The following is a 21,125-nucleotide window of genomic DNA, read 5'->3' on the forward strand; positions in this document are numbered from 1 at the left end:
GGTGTCTAAGCCTCTTTAGCACTGTTAAAGAGATTGTACAAGCTTCCTTGGGTCATGATAAACAGCATCTCTAGCAGAGATTTGAGCTTGAGACTTACACACTGGGTCTACCATTGATTTGTTTTCGTGACTATGGGTATGGCAACTCAACTAATTGTTTTAGGGGCCATAACCATTCAAATGGTTCCTTAAGAAGTTTCAGTTTACGTCTATTCACCAGTACCTCTAAGAAGCAAACAGTAAAATGCATTCCATATTCCTAAACAGCTTCCAAATAGGTTTTGGCTATCTTATGTAAGTTTGCTTGTTTTTTTTCCTGTTGTTTGTTTTCATTCAATTTGATTTGTTTGTTTGTTTGTTTTGGTTCCAAACATACTTGCAAAATGACTTTCACCAGGCTACTATGGTTAACGTAAAAAAAAAAAAAAATTTCACATGCTGTGCCAAGTATAGATGAGTACTTAATAAATGATTTTGACTGAGCCTATTAGTATTTGTAATTGTTAAACACATTTGGTAGTATATGCTGAGTCTTTGTAATTGAAGCTCAACTTTGGAATCGATCTGCTGAGAGAAATGACTTTTCACCCTCCACCTAGAAAGGGGTGGGCAGAGCTCTTCCATTCAGCTGTGTGACTCCAGCATTTCCACCTTCAGAGATGGGCCCTGATTGGTGCAGGTAGGCCAGTGAGCTATAAAGAGGATTGTTGCAGTGGTGGTAGTTGTCGGGGAAAGAAGCTCTTTCTGTTAAGCAGACCTAGGACACCCATTTTCAGCTGCACCTGGCCCAGGAAGCTTTCAGCTCCAATTGCTTCAGGTAGCTGTCCGCTAATCATGAGGGGAGTCAGACGGGAGGGTAGGGTCAGGGGTAGTTCACATTGTATTCCCTGTTGGGGAAATAAAAAATTATGCCAACAAAAAACCCCCTATTCAATATAAAACACTGAGGAAACACAATTTATTGTTGAATGTACAGATCAGATTGGGTGCATGCAGGCAGTTGGTAAAAGACTGGAAAGTCTGGAAGAATTTCATGCAGCTATACCATAACGTAGAAGAAAGAACAATGGGTTCTTACATATTACCTCTTGGAGAGACAAATGGATGCACCTTGTGGGGGGTCTCCTGTCTGAGAGATTCCTGAGGAAAGTTTGAGGTCTTTGTTATTTTGCATTGGAAAATTAGAGACAATTGATCTAACTCATGACCAAAAAGTTGGGCCTCCATATGTTTTTAAGGAGACACCCTAAGGGGAAGGAAGGGGCAGGGCAGCTGCCCCTCCTCTATCAAACCAAGAAAATGTCACATACTTACCTTTCCATGATCATTATCAAGGCCATGAGAAGGTCTCACCCTGGTCCCGTGGAGGCCTCACCATCTTTTAAGGAACCGCTTCTTCAGACGTTGCCACTGCTTTGCCAGTTGTGTATGAGGGCTGAGCCACGCTGTCTCCTGAGTCTGCCTCCACACATGCCTGCTGTGCGTGTGGAGTGGCGTTTCTTCAGCGTGCAGACCTTACCCGGTTGTTTGCCCATGGAGTATACACGTGGCCCTGCCTCTGGCTGCCAGGTGTGGGAGCCCCACATGTGGTTCCTGATCACCCCAGTTTTGTCAGCACGATCTCAGTGACTTGGCTTACCCAAAATTGTGTTACTTGCTGTATGACTTCTGATGCTCTTGAAAGGTATTACTTGGTTTAGCTTATGTTTTCTAGTATATTGTAATTTTTCAGGTAAATTTTCATTGATTTGATTCCCATGTGAACGCTGCGTAAATCCTGCCCCTGTGGTTATTGTGGTGCTAGTGTGACTACCTGAGCCATCCATTTCTCTTATGTGTCTCTCTCCCTCCGTCCTTCCAAGCCAGCTTCGAAATGGACTGTCGTTCAGCTCGCTGTAAGAGCTTCTGGTGACCACCATGATTCTTAAAAGAGGAAGGCTGAGAGCTGTGCACGCACCGGTTCTTTCAGTGACGGGAGCACATCCTGCTGGTTTGCTTTGTCAAGGGCTTCCAGACCTGTTGGGGCATTTCGTAGCACTCATTCTGCTTTCAGTCAGAAGCCTTGCTGCCTTCGTTCCTCCACCATGGGGTTAAATCACAAAGTCCATGCTGAAGATGATAGATACAGTCTTCATTTCATTGCTTAAACTACACACTTCAAAGCTGTGATAAACCTCATTTATCAGTTTACTTCATCTTGACTAGAGATAGCATTTTTAAAAATCTATTATTTAGTTACACAATAATACATATTACAAAAATATAGGTTACAGACAAATAAAAAAAGAAATTTTTTTGGCCACTTTTAATTCTACTACCAAGAGAAAAGTATAACATTTCATTGTTGTAAAATACTTAAAAACATACATTTATAAGTAGACGCACTGTAATCAATCAAAATGGGATTGGACACTGTGTTCTCACATTGATGCATTATTGATTTTGAAGAAAATGAAGAATCACAAGAGCCAAGAAGGATGCTACATTTGTGTCAGTGCTGAGATTTGGGATTTATAAATTAAAGATTCTGAGTCTAAAAATATTAAAAGAAATATTAAGTTAAATTACTCATTTCTTTTTGAATTTTTAAAATAACCAACCCGTTGCAAAGAAAAAATCATTCAAAGGAAAATAAAAGAGAGTGTGATTATAGAACTTACAATATGTTATCAGATGCTGGAGCATCATTTTTCAATTGATCGGGGGCATCAGATTAATCTGAAAAGAATGCAAATACATTATGGTATATATACTATATATGTTTGTGTATGTATATATGACATATATACACATACACTGTAAATAGTGGGGATAGTAACTGAATTGCATGGGCCACCTTGAATCCTGTTTTGAAAATAGGCAGGGCATAAATAAATATCAGAATAGCCAAACAGTGTCAGAGGGCTCACATTTATTATTTGTTTGTAAGATACCGTTATCAGACATGTTAGTGGTGAAAGCATTTAAGAACTTATCTTTTCACTCTTTATTATGCACAGTTCTAACTCGATTACTTATAATGGGATTAGGTAACTCACTGCACAGATTCTGTCTCTGTACAGTGTCTGTTACTTGGTAGAAATTTGGCAGAACCCAGCTAGTTCATGAGTCTCTGTGAATGTGCTCACCATGTTTGGTTGGTCCTGCTTGTGTTTACATGTGTTTAGAGTCTGAGTGCCTTGAAAGCAAAGACTGCGTTTGTCAGCCTGACTGCTCAGTGTCATCACAGCACACCACAGAGAGGCACGGATCAGTCTTCCAAATGGAAAACCCAAGCCCCAACTTCACCTCTGGTTTGTTTGTTGTCGGTACAAAGAATTAGCCCTTTGCCCTTTGAAGCACTCCAAACTGCACTTCCTGAATTTTCCCTTCTTATTCAATCATTTATAGGTATTTTTCTATTACTGCTACTATTGTTGCTGTAATAGAACTTGACCTATGATGGAACTAATGATGTTTTGGGAATATTGAGGAAGAGGGAGAATAGTACAGTATCAGACTAGAGAGAGGATGCGGACCAGATCACAGAGGATGTTTTGTTTGGAGTTTGGATTATGTTCGCTTATAATGGGAGTCTATTAGGTTAAAACAGGGGCATGACATGTGATCCGCACCGTAAAATCAGAGTTGTTCTGGCTGTCATGCACAAGCAAAGAGATCAGTTAGCCTAGTACTGAGTGCGTGGACTAGAGTGGGAGCGGCGGTGATAGGGAGAATGTGTTTTTGAGGTAGAAATGAGAAGTGGGCACTGAGGGACAGGGAAATAACCTGGCGTGATTCCTTTGTGTTTTGGTAGGAACAAGTATAATGACTCTGCTGGTCCTTTGCATTCAGTTATAGTCCCTAGCCAAGGGATGGTGTTTGGTGTGTGTGTGTATGTGTGCGCACGGGAGCGCGTGTCCTTTCCATAGTGTTTCTCAATTCCTCAGAGGATTCAATGTTGACTAATCTTATGCTTCACCCATATGTGGTTGTGCCCTCTGCACAGATTGCTAATCAGTCACCCTATGATCTGGGATGCTTGTACACATGATTTGTTTATCTGGCTCAATGTTTTAGAAAGTGACATATATCAGGTGATTGCACATATAAATTCAGATTCCCAGCTTCTTTTTGAAAAATACCGAAAGTCCAAATGACAATGGGCTGGAATTCCCACACGCCACCGTTAGCTGGAACTCAGCACTGGCTGTTGCTTTCAGCCTTGAGAGCTGGCTGATTCTGCAAGTGTGATGGGCCCATCAGCTTTCCTTCGTTCTGTTGGAGCATCACATGGACATGTCACATGTGTTTGCAGCTCCTACCCTCCCACAGATCCCACCTGCTCCTCGTGCATTGTGATGACATTTACTTCTGTCCTCTGACACTTAAATCCAGGAGCTTCAGTATTCCAGCTGCAGGTATCAATGCGGGTCCCTGTTGTCAAAATTATGGCTTCAGAACTGGTGCTATGAGAGTGCAAAGAAGTACAGGGAAAAAGGGGATGAGAGGAGGGGGCAACCGAAGCCGGTTACCTGCAACATCTGTCATCTGGACTCATATCATATTGCTTTTTTAAGTTTTTTAAGTTTAAATGCAACCTGAGGCTTATCTGCCCTCTAAGTTCATTTGTATTGCTTTGTGTTTATTGGAAAACTATGGAAATCCTCTCTTGTGAATGGGGAGGGAGGCCAGAATTTGGCATTTCTGCAAGGCCAGTCACAAAGGAGGTATTCACCCGATATTTGTCTGATTGAATTATTAAACTGTATTCTCTTTCTCAGAGAAGTCTCTACAAATACATCTTTACAAAGAATTAAAAATCTAAATAAGAGCTTGACTGTCAGGATGAATCAGTTTTTATTTTTATTAAATGTTGACTTCTGACATTTTCAGACTGCTCCTCAGGGTGGATCTCATGTTCAGAGCCTGTGATACGAAAGCACCAGATATGTTTTAAAACCGAGTGCTTTGGGAAAAAAGTCTTCATTTTGAGTTCATTTAAATGTGATGTACATATATCTTGTTGCTCTCTTTGGGAAATTCTAAATATAAACCCCTCTCGTCTCCCCCAACCCCCACCCAACGGATTAGATCTTTCCTGCCCTGTATGTTGCAGTCCTGTGCCCTCATAATTTTAGTAGCAGTTATACACAGACTTTGAGAACACGGCTTTGGAGCCCGGTTTGTGGTATCAGATCCCAGTTCTGCCCCTCACTTGTCATGTCACTTCTAGGTTTGTTTCCTTACATTAAAATACTATTATAAAAAACAAACACTACATGCAAATAACACATCGAAATCTCTTAAAACATCTGAGCGATTGCTATTACTATGTTGAAGAACGTTTCACGTTTCTACTCTGGTTTTGTATGGCCCGTGAGCTAAGAATGGTTTTTATGTTTTTAGTTGGTTGCAAGAAATCAAAAGAAGAATGATATTTTGTGGCACGTGGACATTGTATGAAATTCAAATTTCAGAGTCCACAAATAAATTTTATTGGAACGCAATCATTCTGATCGGAGTATTCCTTTATGTAATGTCTGTGACTGCTTTCAAATTACAATAGGGTAGAGTAGTTTCAAGGAGTAATTTCAGTAGAGCCCACCTGGCCAGCAATGCCTATACCAGGTTCTCTCTGGACCTTTACAAAAGCAGTTTTCTGACCTCTGCTCCAGGGCACAAAGCACGAAACACCACACCTCTAGGTGTTACTCTCCCGAATTGTAGGTGGAACTTGCTCTTTGGCATAGGCGGGTTCTTTCCTTTCATATCCGGGACGTTCTTAAATTGTGTTTGTCAGGAATATGTAGAATTTTTTAGTGATTGGCCATGTATGTGGCGCCACTGTGTTTTCCGTGTAAGTTTTAAACCACAGTTTTGGATTTGTATGAGCCCAGGTACTTTCCTTCAGTCTATCAGGGAGGAGATTCACAGGTTGGCTGTGTTTTCCTCTCTTCAGCCATCCCGAAGGTGGACGTGGAGGGTACCAGCTAGGAGTACAACCGAATAACACCTCCATTATGGGTGGGGTGGGAGAGTGTTGGGAGAAGGGGAGACAACACGAAATATATTTCTTATTGATTGTCATCAATATTTATCTGAAATTTTGAAACAGAATAAAGAAAGAATTGTTACTGTAGGGTTTTTGCTTTTGTTTTCAAAGAAAATAAAGTCATTGGTGACCTTGTGTGAGGGTTGATTGACTTCTAGAAAGACAGGGTGTGTCTTGGTCAGCTTTGTTTTGACAGAGTGCTCCACAGGGAACCTTTCTCCAAATTTGTTGTTCAGTAAACAAGTGAATGGAATGGATCAGAGAAAAATGAAAAGCGTGTCTCATCCAGAAAAATGAATGCTTCCTCTTAATTAATGCCTGCTACTTCACCATTGAGCAGCGGCAGAGTTTAAAGAATAATCCAGGGAGTCTGAATTACGCCCTGTCTCCTGGTGCATTCCTAAGTGTGCTCCTGTATGATTACGTTCATTATTTTTGAATGGGAGGTATCCCTAGGGGTTGCCATATTAGTGAATTCAAAAGAGAAAGACTGGGAAGGTCTTTCTCTGTGAACTGACACCAACATGTACTCAGATTCACAGGCTGCTTTTACAGTCCTGGGATGAAGTAGTGCTTGTTTGCTTTATCCATCTTTTCAGACAGTGTTGACATTTGATGGCACCTTTATAACAGTTATGCTTGTGACATGAATGAGGATATCAACTGTTTATTGAACATTTGTTGTCTTAGTTTTTGATAGATGAGCAAATAGACACAGAAAGGCCAAGTAACTTGCCCAAAGTTATACAGCAGGTAAGAGGCTTCCTGTCTGCAGTGAGGTTATTGATGGACATTCAGAATTATTTGTAATACGGACTAATCTTTACCTGCACTTTGTTTTATATGCTGCTGTTTTATGCTCTTTATTTATTTTTGGAAAGTGGGTAATGGATTTGAGAAGAGTTAAATGCTGCCTGGACGTTATTTAGCTGCCCTTGTCATCTGTATATCTTAAGATCCTTTCTGAGCTTAGATAGCCCTATTTGTGTCTCCCATGAACTTTACCTATAGTCTTGTCTTTTCTCTCTAAGATCAGGGTTGGTCAGCTCTCCCCGAAAGGGAATCTGGTTATTTGGTGGCTGCTTTGCTGAAGTGTAGTTTGGTTTAGAGAGGGGAAAGTTCAGAGGCAGCAGATGACGAGGGCCACTTCTCCCCTGTACTTTCACTGATAGCGAGTAGGAAGTCTTTCAAGTGCAAGAAATGTCTCCTTGCAGTGCCTCCGGAAGGATTTCTGCCTCTGGCAGGAGTCCCCGTATCATGCAAATCTGTTTGTTACTGCAGTCTGTGGAGATGATCTGTGTGTCCATGTCCCCTTCGCTGCTCACGAAAATGGCCACTGGGAAGAGAAAAGCAGCTTTGTTTCTGACACGAATAAGTTAAAGTTTACTCTTTACTGTGTCCGTGGTGAAAACTTTACCACACTTCCCCTCGTTTAGAATATATGGACTATGGAAAAGCCACATGTTAGAAATCATTAGCCGACTATACGTTATACTTAATTAAAAACGTAATGCATCAGTTGGAGAGGAGAAAAAGGGACAAATGCCAAGTGTCAGGAAGCCTCAGGATGGGTCCCTCTCCCCTCCTCCATTTCAAGCTCAGTAAAATTTTGCTTCATATGACTATGTATGTTTTTTTTAAAATGAGAAGTTTATAAAATGTGTTTCTTGTTGACAGGACCTAGAGACTATTAATCTTTGTGGAGATTTTATATTAGAAGGGAATAATTTGATGTAACATAATGATACAATATTTATTACATTGTGCTTTATAATTTTCTGGACATTTTCACGTAGTAGTGATTATTTGATCTTTATTAGAACCTGTGATTTGGAAAGAGGTTAAGTAGCTGACTTAGGTTCGCCAGTAAATTAATGGGCACCGTGGGGTTAAAACTGAGCTTCCTGGTTTTCTGGGAGGTAATCGCCCTGTGGCACATAACCATCAGGTCACACACACACAGACAGGTCAGCGTCTGCCTGGAAGGGGTTGTGTCTTCTGGCTTCAGAGGCTAGAGTATGTTTATCGGTGGAAGCTGATGCTATTTATCAGTCAGGGATGAAAGTTTAAGAATTCTATAAGCTTTGTCATTCAAGATACTGGCCTGGGACTGGACTTAGGCACAGAGCCCAAAAGGTCCTCATCATTCAGAAAGTAGTAGCTAGAAATAGAGACGTAGCCCCGAAGAGCTGAAATTGATGATGAAATGACCTGCTCCCATAATGGAAATGCAGAAATGTCAAGGGCAGTGATGGAATAAGGATCCACACACTTTCCATTGGCCTCTGTACCCAGGTGTCGTATCCTCATTTATATTTTTAATGCATCTTTTCATCATGTCTTCTCAGGAACGTATACCATCGTCAGGTCATGTTGACATTAACCATAGTTGTATTCACTCCCTTTCTAATAAATAATACAATTGAAATCTTTCAGCTTAAAACATTTCTTATGAGATTTCAAAGTTCTCTTTATTTGTACTTGTTCTTTCAATTCAAGGCAAACTTCAATAGTCTGCTGATCATCTAGAATTTTTAATTAGGAAAAAAATGAAACCCTTCATTTGTTTCAGGCATGTATGGAATTTCTGCTACTGAATTAACTGGTATTTCACTGTTTCTTATACAGAGTGGGAAACCACCCATCAGTGATATGTTCATAGACCTCAAAGATGGAAGGAAACTGCTGGATCTTCTAGAAGGCCTTACAGGAACATCACTGGTGAGAGAATGTTTGAGAACCAGCTTAATGGAGTGTCTGTCTCTGATCGTTATTGATACCTGAAGACTCACTGGGTGTACTTACAATGTAAAGGCTGAAATAGGAATATTAAAAAAGAGTTTCTTAATGAATTCTTTGATAGAACAATATTTAGGATTTCTTGAAGGCTCCATTTTTATCAAAGATAAAAATTACCTTAAAAGTTGATTGCTCCCAGATAGCCCAGCAGAGAATTTCAAAGAATGGATATGTGAAGAGGATATAATGTTTTGAGTAATAGACAGTGTAGAGACAAACACAGTAAACTGTTATTTAACAAATATTAAAACAAGGTTGTTAAAAACTATGACATTTATTTTTATTCAGGTTTTCAGTATTATCTTTGCATTTGTTTCTTCATCAAATCCCACTCTATTACTTCACGTGCGAGATGCTGTACTGTCACACAGAAGTAACTCTGCTAATGAAGGGGATGCATTTTGTGGGTGCAAACTTGAACACCAGAGGTAGAATTACTATAAAAGGCATAGAGAGATGCACTCCCGGAGATGAATCCCTTTCTTGCCAAACTGTGGGTTGTTACACTCTTCCTTTTGCATTCCAGATGGTGGGTAGACCCTGTTAGAGAGGCTGATCTCTCTTCAGATAAGATTCCCTGGCCAGTGAGGCAGAAAGAAGCTGCCGAGATCACCTTTCCCCAGGTGGCGATTCCTGCCTTCCCAGTGAGCCCTTGTAATGCTAGCTGGAACCTGGGAGAGTGCTTCTGAATCCCCCTGCTCTGTGCAGTGTGGAGGTGATGCGACTTCTAAATCTCTCTGCATCCAGACTGATTTAGATAAAGGAAACCTTGCCCCCAAACTTGTTTGCACATTAGAATCACCAGGGAAATCTTTCCGTGAGTTCCAAACCTGAACTACACCTGAGACTCACTAAGTCACAGTCTTTGGGGGTGGGGTCAGACAGAGGCATTGGTATTTTTGGAAGCTCCCTGGGAGATTCCAGTGTACAGATAAACTAGGGAACTAATATCTTAAGATGTTGTTGGTGAGGGAGTTTGTGTTCTGTCGACGTTGGCCCGCAGGTGGCCTGAGAAAGCGGCCAGAGCAGCTGGCACCGATGCTGTTCTCTGTCCTTCTCAGTGTCCGTGTCTGAGGAGGTGGAGGGACTGTCTCATTTGATTTTTGTGTTTTCTTTTCCAGCCGAAGGAACGTGGTTCTACAAGGGTACATGCTCTAAATAACGTCAACAGAGTGCTGCAGGTTTTACATCAGAACAATGTAAGTTTGCCGTGTGACTTTTGGAGGTCTTTGGTGCCCCCAATGATTCATTGTGAAAATTATTCATTCATTCATTTATTCATTGTGAAACCAGCCGCCTGCTCTGTGCATTGGCCTCAACTAATTTTTGGAAACATTTTTCTTAGAAGTATTGAACCTTTTCTATCAGTGAAGGAATAGTCGTGCTTTTTCTGATTGCTTTGTTGATCTAGGGTACAAATCATACATTTTTGAGATTTAGGTTTACCTGATTCTCTAAAATGAAATTTCTTTCATCATGCCCTGGTATCGCTGTCCAAAGGTGCTAAAACAAAAACCTGGGTTTCTGTGGAGAAATTGTCCTAAAAGTCCTGTTTTCATTTTCATAGGTGGATTTGGTGAATATAGGAGGAACTGACATTGTTGACGGAAATCACAAACTGACTCTGGGGTTGCTTTGGAGCATCATTTTGCACTGGCAGGTGGGAAATTTTTAATCACTTCTTTATAGGAATTGAAAAATGTATCATTTGTGTATTAGTTTCTTAGGGCTGACATCATAAAGTACCACAAACTGAGTGGTTTCAGCAACAGAAATTTATTTTCTCACAGTTCCAGAGAAATCCGACAGCAAGGTGTCAGCTGGGTTGGTTTCTTCTGAGGCCTCTCTGCTTGGCTTGCACACGCTGTCTTCTCTGCGGCCTCACGTGGTCTTTCCTCTGTGTGCGTCCATATTCTAAACTATGCTTCTTATACCAAGATACCAGTCATACTGGATTGCCCCGCCCCCCCCATATGGTCTCAATTTACCTTATTACCTCTTTAAAGATCCTATCTCTAAATACATTCACATTATGAGGTTAGGGCTGGGGGTTAGGACTTCATTCAAAATATGAACACAATTGAACTCAGAACAATTTGGAATGGAAGAGACTGATTGCTCTATTTTCCTGGCATAGAAAAACAGTATCTTTTTCAATACTAAATTTAAAAATTGGCATAATTTTAGTTGAAAAAAATAGCTCAAAGAATACCTTTGACTCAGATGCCCCAAATGTTAACAGTTGTCTATATATCTATGTTCCCTCCCTTTCTCTTTGCTTAAATACATCATTGTGTATTTTCTAAAATGCAAATCATTCTCCTAAAAACAAGGAATTCTCTTGCATGACTACAACATAATAGTAATATCATAATATAAGATGTATATAATAATAGTAATATTTATCATTAATTTACTATGTCTTTTTAGTCTTCTTTATCCTGTAATAGATTCTTTCTTTATGTTTCAAATTTGGAAAGCCATTTTTGAAGAATACTGGACAGTTATTTTTAAGACTGCCCTTCCATGTTGGTTTGGTTGGTACTTTCTCATGCTTAGATTCAGGTTACTCATTTTTGGCAGGAATGCCACGAAAGTGACATTGAGTTCTCAGTGTACCACATCAGGAAGCATGTACTGTCCATTAGGCTTTTCATCATTTGGGTCATGTAGCTGCAGGTGTCTCCACTGTAAACTGACTTTGTTATTAAAAAATATCTTGTGGGATATACTTTGAAACTGTGTAAATATTCGGCTACTTATCAAATCTTTGTCCATTAGTTTTAAGATCCATTCATAATTCTTACCTGATCATTTATTGTTATGATGCTTGGCAAATACTGATGTTCTAATTTCATCATTTCTTCTACATTTTATTAATCAGCTTTCTACTTGCAAGGAAGAGCTTTTCCTTATCACTTGTTTATCTATCTATCTATCTATCTATCTATCTATCTATCTATCTATCTATCTATCTATCTCTATCCATCCATCCATCCATCCATCCATCCATATATCAGTGCACCCTCAGGGATTTTTACTTATTTAGTAGGTTATAATTTTCTACTATCATTATTTATTTTGATGTTCATATTGTCCTAGATTTGGCCCATGTGATCCACTTAAATCAGCTCTTGTTTCCTTTTGATATGTCCACATCATTCTTTGAGCACTTACTTAAAACACTTGTATTACTTTAGACTAATGTTGTGAAATATTAGTTCTTGATTATAATTATTAGTGCCACTAGGAAAGGTATAGCAGTCTTTCATTTTATAGTCAGTCAAAAGTTCTTCCTTGCATCTTTGTTTTGTAGAAAATAAAAACTAAGTTTTATTCCTATTAAATGGTCTTTGTAAATATGTAGTATTAAAATATTACTTTTTTAGTGACTATGAAAGTACTGTTCATTGTAGCCAAACCTAATATAAGTATTGCTTAAGATATAGAAACTACTGTAATGAGTAAAGGTGGTGTAACAATCATCTCCAAATCCTAGTACCCCAAATAATTCCTGTTCAAAATGCATTTATCTTTCTAATGTTTAAAGGAAAGTTTTAAATGAAATGAATACCAATGACCTTATCCTTAATAGTTAATTAATCTAATATTCCTTATTCAAGGACTTGATTCCAGTAACTGTTTTAAGTTATAGGCAGGCATGGTTTCTCTTACACAGGTCAAAGATGTCATGAAGGATATCATGTCAGACCTGCAGCAGACAAACAGCGAGAAGATCCTGCTGAGCTGGGTGCGCCAGTCCACCAGGCCGTACAGTCAGGTCAACGTCCTGAATTTCACCACCAGTTGGACGGATGGACTTGCCTTTAACGCGTTGCTCCACCGACATAAGTGAGACATGACTCTACTCAGAGGCGGGCTTTCCAAATTTGTGACTCCTCTCTGCTCCTCCCTTACTACTTCTCCCAAAGCCCTTTCCCCACTACCACCACTGTCCTCTCTGCACACGCTCTACCAAAACATTAAGAAAAGAAAGATCATGGAAGAAAACTACCCATCCAGTCTTCATTTCTGTAAGACTTAAATGGCACCGTGCAACCTCCATGGTGCCCTCTACATCTTTATAAGTTAAAAAAATGTAAAATGATTCACATATTACAGTTCAATCCTACTCATTCAGCACTAACCAGTAATATGTACAAAGAGTTGTGTTAGTTTTCAATCTCGTACCAAAAGGAAAGTTCTATACATTTAATGTAATCCCAATGAAATACAGAAAGTGATTTTTTTCCCCGTGAAACTGGTAAACAGATTCTAATGATATGAAAGACCAAAGGTCCAAGAAGAGCCAGTACACTCATGAAGAAGAAGATCCAGGCTGAAATACTTCTCAAACGAAACCAAAATTAATTATGCAGCTATGTTAATTAAGACTATGTAGTACTATGAGTACGCTAATGTAACTATAGGCTGAACCATGTGAAATTGTTAATATTTGACTCTATTTGGCATATAAGAATGGCAGTTTCATATACTGCAACCTGACAAAGAGCTCACATAGCTCTATCCTGACATATAACTGAACCGATATTTCAGATTAATAGATGATATGGCACAATTGGTTACCCATATGTAAATAATTTATTGGATCCCTACCTCACGATACCCACAAATAAATATCAGATGAAGCAAGGATTTCAATGTGAAGGCAAAATTTATTATATGTTTTATTACTATTTTAAATTATTTATTTTCTCAAGTTTTGTTTCCTGTATGTTCTTTGCTGGTCTATAAAAATTCAGTTGACTTTTTACAGCTTAGATCTGGAAACTTGTTAAATTTTTACAAATTTTAAATTTGTTTCTGTAGACTGAAAAAATTTTTTTGATAGACTGTCCATGAATTATAATAGATTTTTTCTCTTCTTTTTTCTTTTCCCTTCATTTGTGCCTCGTCCTTCAATACAGTGTTGATTTGAATTGGTGATAATGAGCAGAAAGTTTCCTTCTTGATAATGAGGGAGTGGTTTTAATGTTTTACCATAAGAATGATATTTGCTGTAGCTTTTTTGATATACTTTTTATCTGGTTAAACAACCCCCAAACCCAGTGTTCTTTCACTTCTCCTTTATCAGTTTAAGGAGGTTACCCTTTGTCCCGAGTTGGTTAAGAGATGTCAGAAAACTTGAATTTTAGCCAAAACTTTTTTTCATTGATTACTTAATTGATTTAATAAGTATGTGTGGAGTACTGACTCTGTGCTAGGCACAGGTTGTATATAGAGAACAAAATAGGCAAAAATCCCTGTTTGAGTTTCCATTCAAACAGAGAGGAACAGACAATAACAAATAATAATAAGAGAAACTAAGTTGTACAGCATAAAGAAGTGATAAGCATGCTCAAGCAAAATTTATCTGGCAAGAGGGCAGGAGATACTTGGCATGTAGGAGGCCAGTGGGTGCAGTAGCATGAGTAGGGGGTGTAACAGGAGATGACGTCAGAGAGGGAACTGGGGTGGGAATGGAGGAGGCAAATCCCAGAAGTTAGGTTAGGTAGATCTAAGATGCAAGAACAGATAGAGCGCAGGGAAAGAAAAAAAAAAAAAAAGATCAACTTTTGATTAAGTCAAAGGAGTAGTAATGTCCAGTTTGTGGGATTAAAATAAAATCAGGATAGAAATGAAGTACTAGACAATAATAATATGGAGGAGGGTGACTGGAGGGAAATTCTTTCAGGGCCTTTGTTTTAGGAGTAACCTGTGAGCAGAGTAAAGCTGGATTTTTCTACTCTGCTAATCTTGGTCTTTTAATTGGAGAATTAGTCCACTAACATTGATTGTGATAATTGATGTATTTAGGTTCATTTTTACCAATTCTTTTGAGCTTTTCATTTCTATTTTCTGTATCGGTTTTCTTTCTTGTGTTGGTAGGTTCTCCCCCCTCACCTCCTTTTTTTCTTTTATTATTTAGGAAATATTATATGACATTTCTAGTCTTTTACTGGTTACTCCAGAAATTTTAAATGGCATATTTAACTGACACAAAAACCTTAGAATGTTTTACCTGTTGTTTTCATATTTATAAGTTACTTTAAGGTATTATATATTAGACAAGCCTTTGAGATATAAAATTAAACTTTTAATTTAAACTCACAAATAAAATCTAAAACTGAAATGTATTAGATTGTAATAATTTGTTTCCACATATTTCATCTTTATTGCATATTATTTGCATGGTGATATTTCAGACCTGAATTCTTCAGCTGGGATAGAGTTGTCAAAATGTCTCCAATTGAGAGACTTGAACATGCTTTCAGCAAGGCTCAAACTTATTTGGGAATTGAAAAGCTGTTAGATCCTGAAGGTATTGTTTGGTGTTTAATTTCAACTTTGATTTTGCTTTACAATTTTGAATACTTGAAAAGCAGTGGTTTTCTTTTTAGAAGTAATTATGCGAATTGAGTAGTGATTTTCCTTTTGAGGTATGGTGCAAGTCATTTTATTGCAGACAAGGTATTATTACCTTTGTACTAAACACTTTGTAGAATCCTTTAGGAAGAAATTTAATTATATCATTGGAGAATAGTTATTTGATACCAGTATAAGATTTAAAGTTTTAGAAAAACATAATTATTAGATAAAAATCTTATTTCATTACAATGCATTTTTATGTAAGCTTTTTGCATATGATGTAAAAATTTTAGTTACAAATGTTGTAGAGTTGAAGCCTAGACTTATTTTCACAATATAAATAAAATCTGTGGCATTACCTTAAATGGTAGCTTGTCTTTGAGCATTTGGGGGAAGCTTTCAGGGAAGAATTTTAAGAAATGGGATACTGAACAAAAATAAGTGACTGTCTTTGCCTTTGTCTCATATATGAAATAGAAACTTACTGACCTATGGTATTGCAAAGATTATATACTTGTATTGCTTATGGGTACTCAGGATAGTTATATCTACCATTGAGCAATTCACGTATTTTGGACATCTAATTTAAGCTGGTCCTTGTTTTCTCCCACTTTCAGATGTTGCTGTTCAGCTTCCTGACAAGAAATCCATAATTATGTATTTAACATCTTTGTTTGAGGTGCTCCCTCAGCAAGTCACTATAGATGCCATCCGCGAAGTAGAGACACTGCCAAGGAAATACAAAAAAGAATGCGAAGAAGGAGAAATGAATATACAGGTACAAGTCAATTTTTATTGAAATGTTTGACTTGCCGTATTTCCTTTCTCTTAGGTACTGGATAAAAATACTTTTAGGGGATTTTTTTTTCTTACCTGAGTACATCTTGGTTTGTCAGCTCACGTAAGCCTCAGAAGTTCAGTTTGTCAGGTAGAACACTGCCACATTTCACATGCATGTAATGGAAAACCATGGCTCAATTGATTTTATTAAGAAGGAAAATATATTATTTCACACAATAAAGCTGGAGTTAGTTAGGGTCTAGGGCTGTGATCATGCTCCCGCTTCATGACATGCTTAAGAACCGAGTTTTTCTTTCATTTGGTCGCCGTCTTTTATCACTGTCATCATGTGCTGAAGATGGTTTTGCTCATGTCAGCCTAGCTTTATTCTAAGTACTAATTTTCCTTTTGCCTCTAACAAAAGGATTTTTACCGTTATGTTTTCACAAGGACTATCAAAATACAAGCTTTATTTTCCCTTTCATTTAGGAGGAATAATTGACAATATGTTACTTGGGGAGTTTTTCACTTGAAGGCTTACATTGGTTTTGCTCATTACGATATAAATGAGTTTTTTTTTCTTGTTTCTTTTCCAGGAGATATAAAGTCATGAATTTTTCTTCCTGAATTATCCTGGCTTGAATCAATCTATATTTTATCTTAATTCTGTGTCAGTCTAACCAGTCCTCTTACTTCATAAAATGAGAGAATCTTAATAGTTGAGCGAGATCTTTAAAAAGTCATTTGGTGCAACGCTTTAGCAACCAAGAAAGATACACATGAATTTCAGAATAGGAAAAACACTTTAGAGAGGCAGAAAACATGGGCGTTGAAGATTAAATTTTATCCCTGTTCCTACTTGTTTTGGGTTGGTTACTACCCTTCTCAACCACAGTTTCATCTGTAAAATCTGGATAAAACCACCCAGTTCATAAAGATAATAAATTCAGACTTTCTAACATAATATTAATAAGCACTCAGTAAGCAGCAGCTATTATTATTATAATTTTTCCTTCTCAGTTTGTTTTGGTATTATCACTCATTCTCACTCAACAAGTTCCTTTTAAAAAAATGTTAGTTAATTCTCATATAATGATAATGATCTTCAATTGGCATAGCATCTCTTTTTCTTTCTCCTAGGTTCAGCAAACTTATTATTTCAGATTTTTTGGGGGTAGTAGGTACCAGTCCTTTTAATTTGTTCATTTCAAAAAAATAGCACGATTTATAGGAAAAGAAAAAAAAAAAACTTACTGAGGAAAAGAGGGCAAGAGATAGGTCCAGATTGTGAACCAAGGGCTCTTTTTAGTTTTGAAAATCAAATGATGCTGAGGAAAAACTGTAATTTTTTTTATAATTGCCTAAAAAAATGCTGAGAAGCATTTCCCTCTAGTAATATAGATATTATCCTGCATTAACGATGCACCCTTTCACGTGGCTCAGAAAACCTTCTGAATTTGCTTTCTGGTTTCAGAATCATGTCTTTATTGGATTGGGTTCCCTTTGTTAGAAAACTGGGGTATTTTACTTCTTATCGTTAAGGCCATTCTCTCTTAAAAAGGAAAATTTCATTTGCCTTTCATGATGAATATGTAGATAAAATTAATGCTTCTGCTTAGGGTTTAGGGTGGCATGATAAGAATTGCAGAATCCTTTTGCTGTTTGATAAAGAACAAGCTTATTAACATTAACCTCTTCATTTGCATGCTTTCATTAGTGCCTTAGAGATTGAATTAAGTTAATTGAAGAAATAAATGTGGTCAAGTTTTCATCATCTCCTCTGACAGAGCTTGCCATCTGCTACTTTGCAGTGAACACTAATAGCCAGCCTTCTTCTCTTGCTCTTTCTATGAACCTGTGCTGTAGAGCATTAGGTGGTCAGCAAATAATTCCTGCATTTCTCTTTAAATTAATCTCTCACTCTTGTTTTTTAATTAAAACGTTTCCTCTTGTGTTTTAATTAATACCTTCTGAACATTTGCATTTAGATAATTCCTTTCATCTCCCATCTCACAGATCCTAGTGTGTATCTCATAGTGTGTATCTCAGCGACCTTTGGCTGGTCACTCACTTTCCTAGTTCTCAGATATTCTCACTAGAGCATGGAGGTTTGGTACTAAGTGGTCTCCAGGGTTATTTTGACTCTACAGTTTCAGAATTTTAGGTCCAGAGCTTAACTCATTTGCCCTTCTCTGTCTTTGGCACCATCTATCTCCTGATTACCCAGTGTTTTATCTGTGTGTTCACTGATTCATATTTTTAACCCCTGTCTACAGTTTACTGGGTCTGTTTGTTTTTTCCTCCGTAATGTCTCTGGGATATATTTTCTTTTTGTTCCGGCCTTCATGCTAATTGAAGACCTAATCTTGGCCTGTAGTTTACAAGACCCAGCCTACCTCCACATCAGGCCACTCCTCCTCATCTCAGGCCACTGCATTGTAGTCACGGGGACTTTTTCCTTTCCTTCCCCAAGATTCTTGTACATGTGGGTTCCTCTCTATGAAATGCTCTTCCACCCACTAACTGCATGGCAAGCTTCCCGTCTTCCCTCAGTTTCAATGGAACTTTTTCAGAAAAGTCTTCCCTGATTAACCTATTGAAATCCAACCCTACACACACGTACACACTCACAATCACTTGCTCAGTTTCTTGCTGTTACAGTGTTTTTGTCAACTATGTTAAGAATTTTAAATTGTATCTTAAGAGCATTGAGAAAGCAGTGAAAAATTTTAAGTGGGGAAGTCTTAGGATGTGATTACATTTTCCCGAGATCATTCTGGCAGCTGTGTGAGAAGTGGGTTGTAGAGATAGGAGTGTGGGTGGCAACGGGAAGTCAGAACCCAATTAGCAGGTTAGCAGGCTATTGTCCAGAGGACAGATGGTGGTGGTTCTGGAGATGGAAAGGTCTGGATGGACTGGGGTCACATTTTGAAGGTAGGAATGGCTTACATATTAAATGTGAGAGATGAAAGAAAGAGAAACCAAGGCTGGCTCCCTGGTCGTTAGCTGGAGGTGGTAAGCGCATGAAGCAGCCATTTACTGAAATGGGAAAGCCTGAGCAGGAACAAGTTTGGGGAAACAATAAAGGGTAAATATAGACATAGTTTGATATGCTGATGACTTTGAAGCGAAGATGTTAAGGTAGTTGGACAGAGGAGTTAGGCGTTTGGGACCAGTAATATGAAGGCAGATGTCTGTAGGATGTAGACGGTTCTTTAAATCGAGTGGGAATGAACGAGTCCACTGGAAGTATGCAGAGAGACGAAAAAGGGCCCAGGACTTAATTTTGAGGAGATTCATTACTTACAGATTGGCAAATGCTACTGAACCAGGAGCTAAACCTATGTGGTGTTACTGAAGTGGGGAGAGCTTCGGGGGTGGGGGTGGGGGTGTGTAGCCAGTCAGGTAGAACGCTGCTAAGTGAGAAACAGAGAGTGACCAGATCTCTGGGTTTGCTTGGAATGGTTCTGGTGTATGTGTATTGCCCTAGCACTGTTTCTATAAAAAAATGTTCTAGGTTGTTGATTAATTACATGGTCACTCTGAAGATGAGGCTAGAAAAGCGGATTTGTCAGTGGGAAGGTTATTGGTGACGTTGGCAAAAACCTTTTCCGTTGTCTGGTGGGGATGCATACAAATCTGAAAGGGAATGTTAACAAACTGTAGCTGTTAAATACATGAGCATTTCTTATATTATTCTTTATATATTTTTGTGTGTTTGAAATAACATAAAAACTGTGTGTGATAGGCTGTAGGCAAATTTTTAAAGTAGTTTTGCTCTGAAAGGGAACAAATGAATGGGATAGTTCATTTGGTTGTGAGATTCTGAAGTATATAAGGAAATGTTGCTTAGAAAGAGCTTGAGAAAATTTATTCCCATGGGCTTTTCAAAAAAAAAAAAAAAAGAAAGACTAACAAGTAAACTAGAGAGTAACTACCTCCCAAAAAAATACTATCCATACAACGGCCTGTATGTGTGGCAGCCATTCAGTGTCTAAAATAAAATGCTAAATTGCATTTCAGTAAAAGCAGTTGAACTAGGGTTAAAGCAGAGTGCTGATGTTTATCTCTTTTTCTTTCAATTATATTTGTCTTTCAAGGCCCAAGATGATGCTCAATGAAACAGTTCCTGTTTTAGCCCTTGCTGAGCTCATGTAGCATCTCTTCCTGGAACCATGGCATTTTTAACTTTGCTAATAGCCATTTAGTTTTTGTTCAGAAATGATTCATGTGGGTTATCTTACTCTTCCTAATGATGTTCGAATCCCCATGAGCACAGAATCCAGGAGTGCCTGCCGCTTTTGCCCTCTGCCATCCCAGCACATGGAATAAACGCGTTCTGACCAGTTCACGGCTCTGCTCACCTTGCTGAGGGCCCGAGACACAGGGCTGCCTACCCGACGCTTCTCCATACAGCGTGTCTTTGTCGACCACCTTCTCGTCTACACGACGCTCGAGGGTGTTTTCTTGGCTTTGTTTTGATAGAGCTCAGTGCCAGAGGACGAGCATGACAGTCCCCGCGCCGAAACCCCCAGCACTGTCACGGAGGTGGACATGGATCTGGACAGCTATCAGATCGCCCTCGAGGAAGTGCTGACCTGGTTGCTTTCTGCTGAGGACACTTTCCAGGAGCAGGATGACATTTCTGATGATGTTGAAGAAGTCAAAGATCAGTTTGCCACCCACGAAGTAAGTCGTCTGTAGCTGATGAGCAAACCTTTTAGTGGTGGCAGCTGTGCCGTAGTCGGGGGCTCTCTTCTGACAATTATTGTTGACTGAATTCTGCTCCACAGAAAGGTCGTGGCATATTTTAGGACTTGTGACATTGAACTGGGGCTTTGTTATAAAGTTGGCGTGGAATGGTTAACTGCATTGGAATTAGATTTCAGAGTTTAATCTTATCATCGTAACTTGTATAGTCTGTGGAGCCACTGACAAAAATCAGTGCACAGCACTGCTTCTTTCTGAAGTGTATTGTGATAGTTAAAACACAAAATGACTAATGAATACACCAAATCTTTATATTTTGAATATTCCCTAGGACATGATTATTTTTATTTATTTTATGATTAAGCCAATGTTATATCCAGTGTTCTTGTATAATTTTATACAATGAAAATTTTCTATTATTTCAAGGATGTAT

At 38.5% G+C, this 21,125-nt stretch overlaps 1 protein-coding gene across 10 annotated transcripts in view; it reads left to right on the forward strand.

Annotated features, from left to right (window-relative positions):
• UTRN (utrophin) overlaps positions 1 to 21,125 on the forward strand; it is a 460,160-nt gene that overhangs the window by 96,122 nt on the left and 342,913 nt on the right. For 9 of the 10 annotated variants that reach the window (XM_033093589.1, XM_033093581.1, XM_033093608.1 and 6 more), the window contains 7 exons: positions 8,663 to 8,755; positions 9,955 to 10,032; positions 10,401 to 10,493; positions 12,513 to 12,685; positions 15,040 to 15,155; positions 15,820 to 15,980; positions 20,468 to 20,671. In XM_033093589.1, the coding sequence (XP_032949480.1) occupies positions 8,663 to 8,755; positions 9,955 to 10,032; positions 10,401 to 10,493; positions 12,513 to 12,685; positions 15,040 to 15,155; positions 15,820 to 15,980; positions 20,468 to 20,671 (918 nt within the window). Of the gene's footprint in view, positions 1 to 8,662; positions 8,756 to 9,954; positions 10,033 to 10,400; positions 10,494 to 12,512; positions 12,686 to 15,039; positions 15,156 to 15,819; positions 15,981 to 18,769; positions 18,917 to 20,467; positions 20,672 to 21,125 lie in introns of those variants that run through there. The other variant, XM_033093657.1, reaches the window with a different exon arrangement.

Source organism: Rhinolophus ferrumequinum, chromosome 3, assembly GCF_004115265.2.
Source record: "Rhinolophus ferrumequinum isolate MPI-CBG mRhiFer1 chromosome 3, mRhiFer1_v1.p, whole genome shotgun sequence".
Classification (NCBI taxonomy): domain Eukaryota; kingdom Metazoa; phylum Chordata; class Mammalia; order Chiroptera; family Rhinolophidae; genus Rhinolophus; species Rhinolophus ferrumequinum.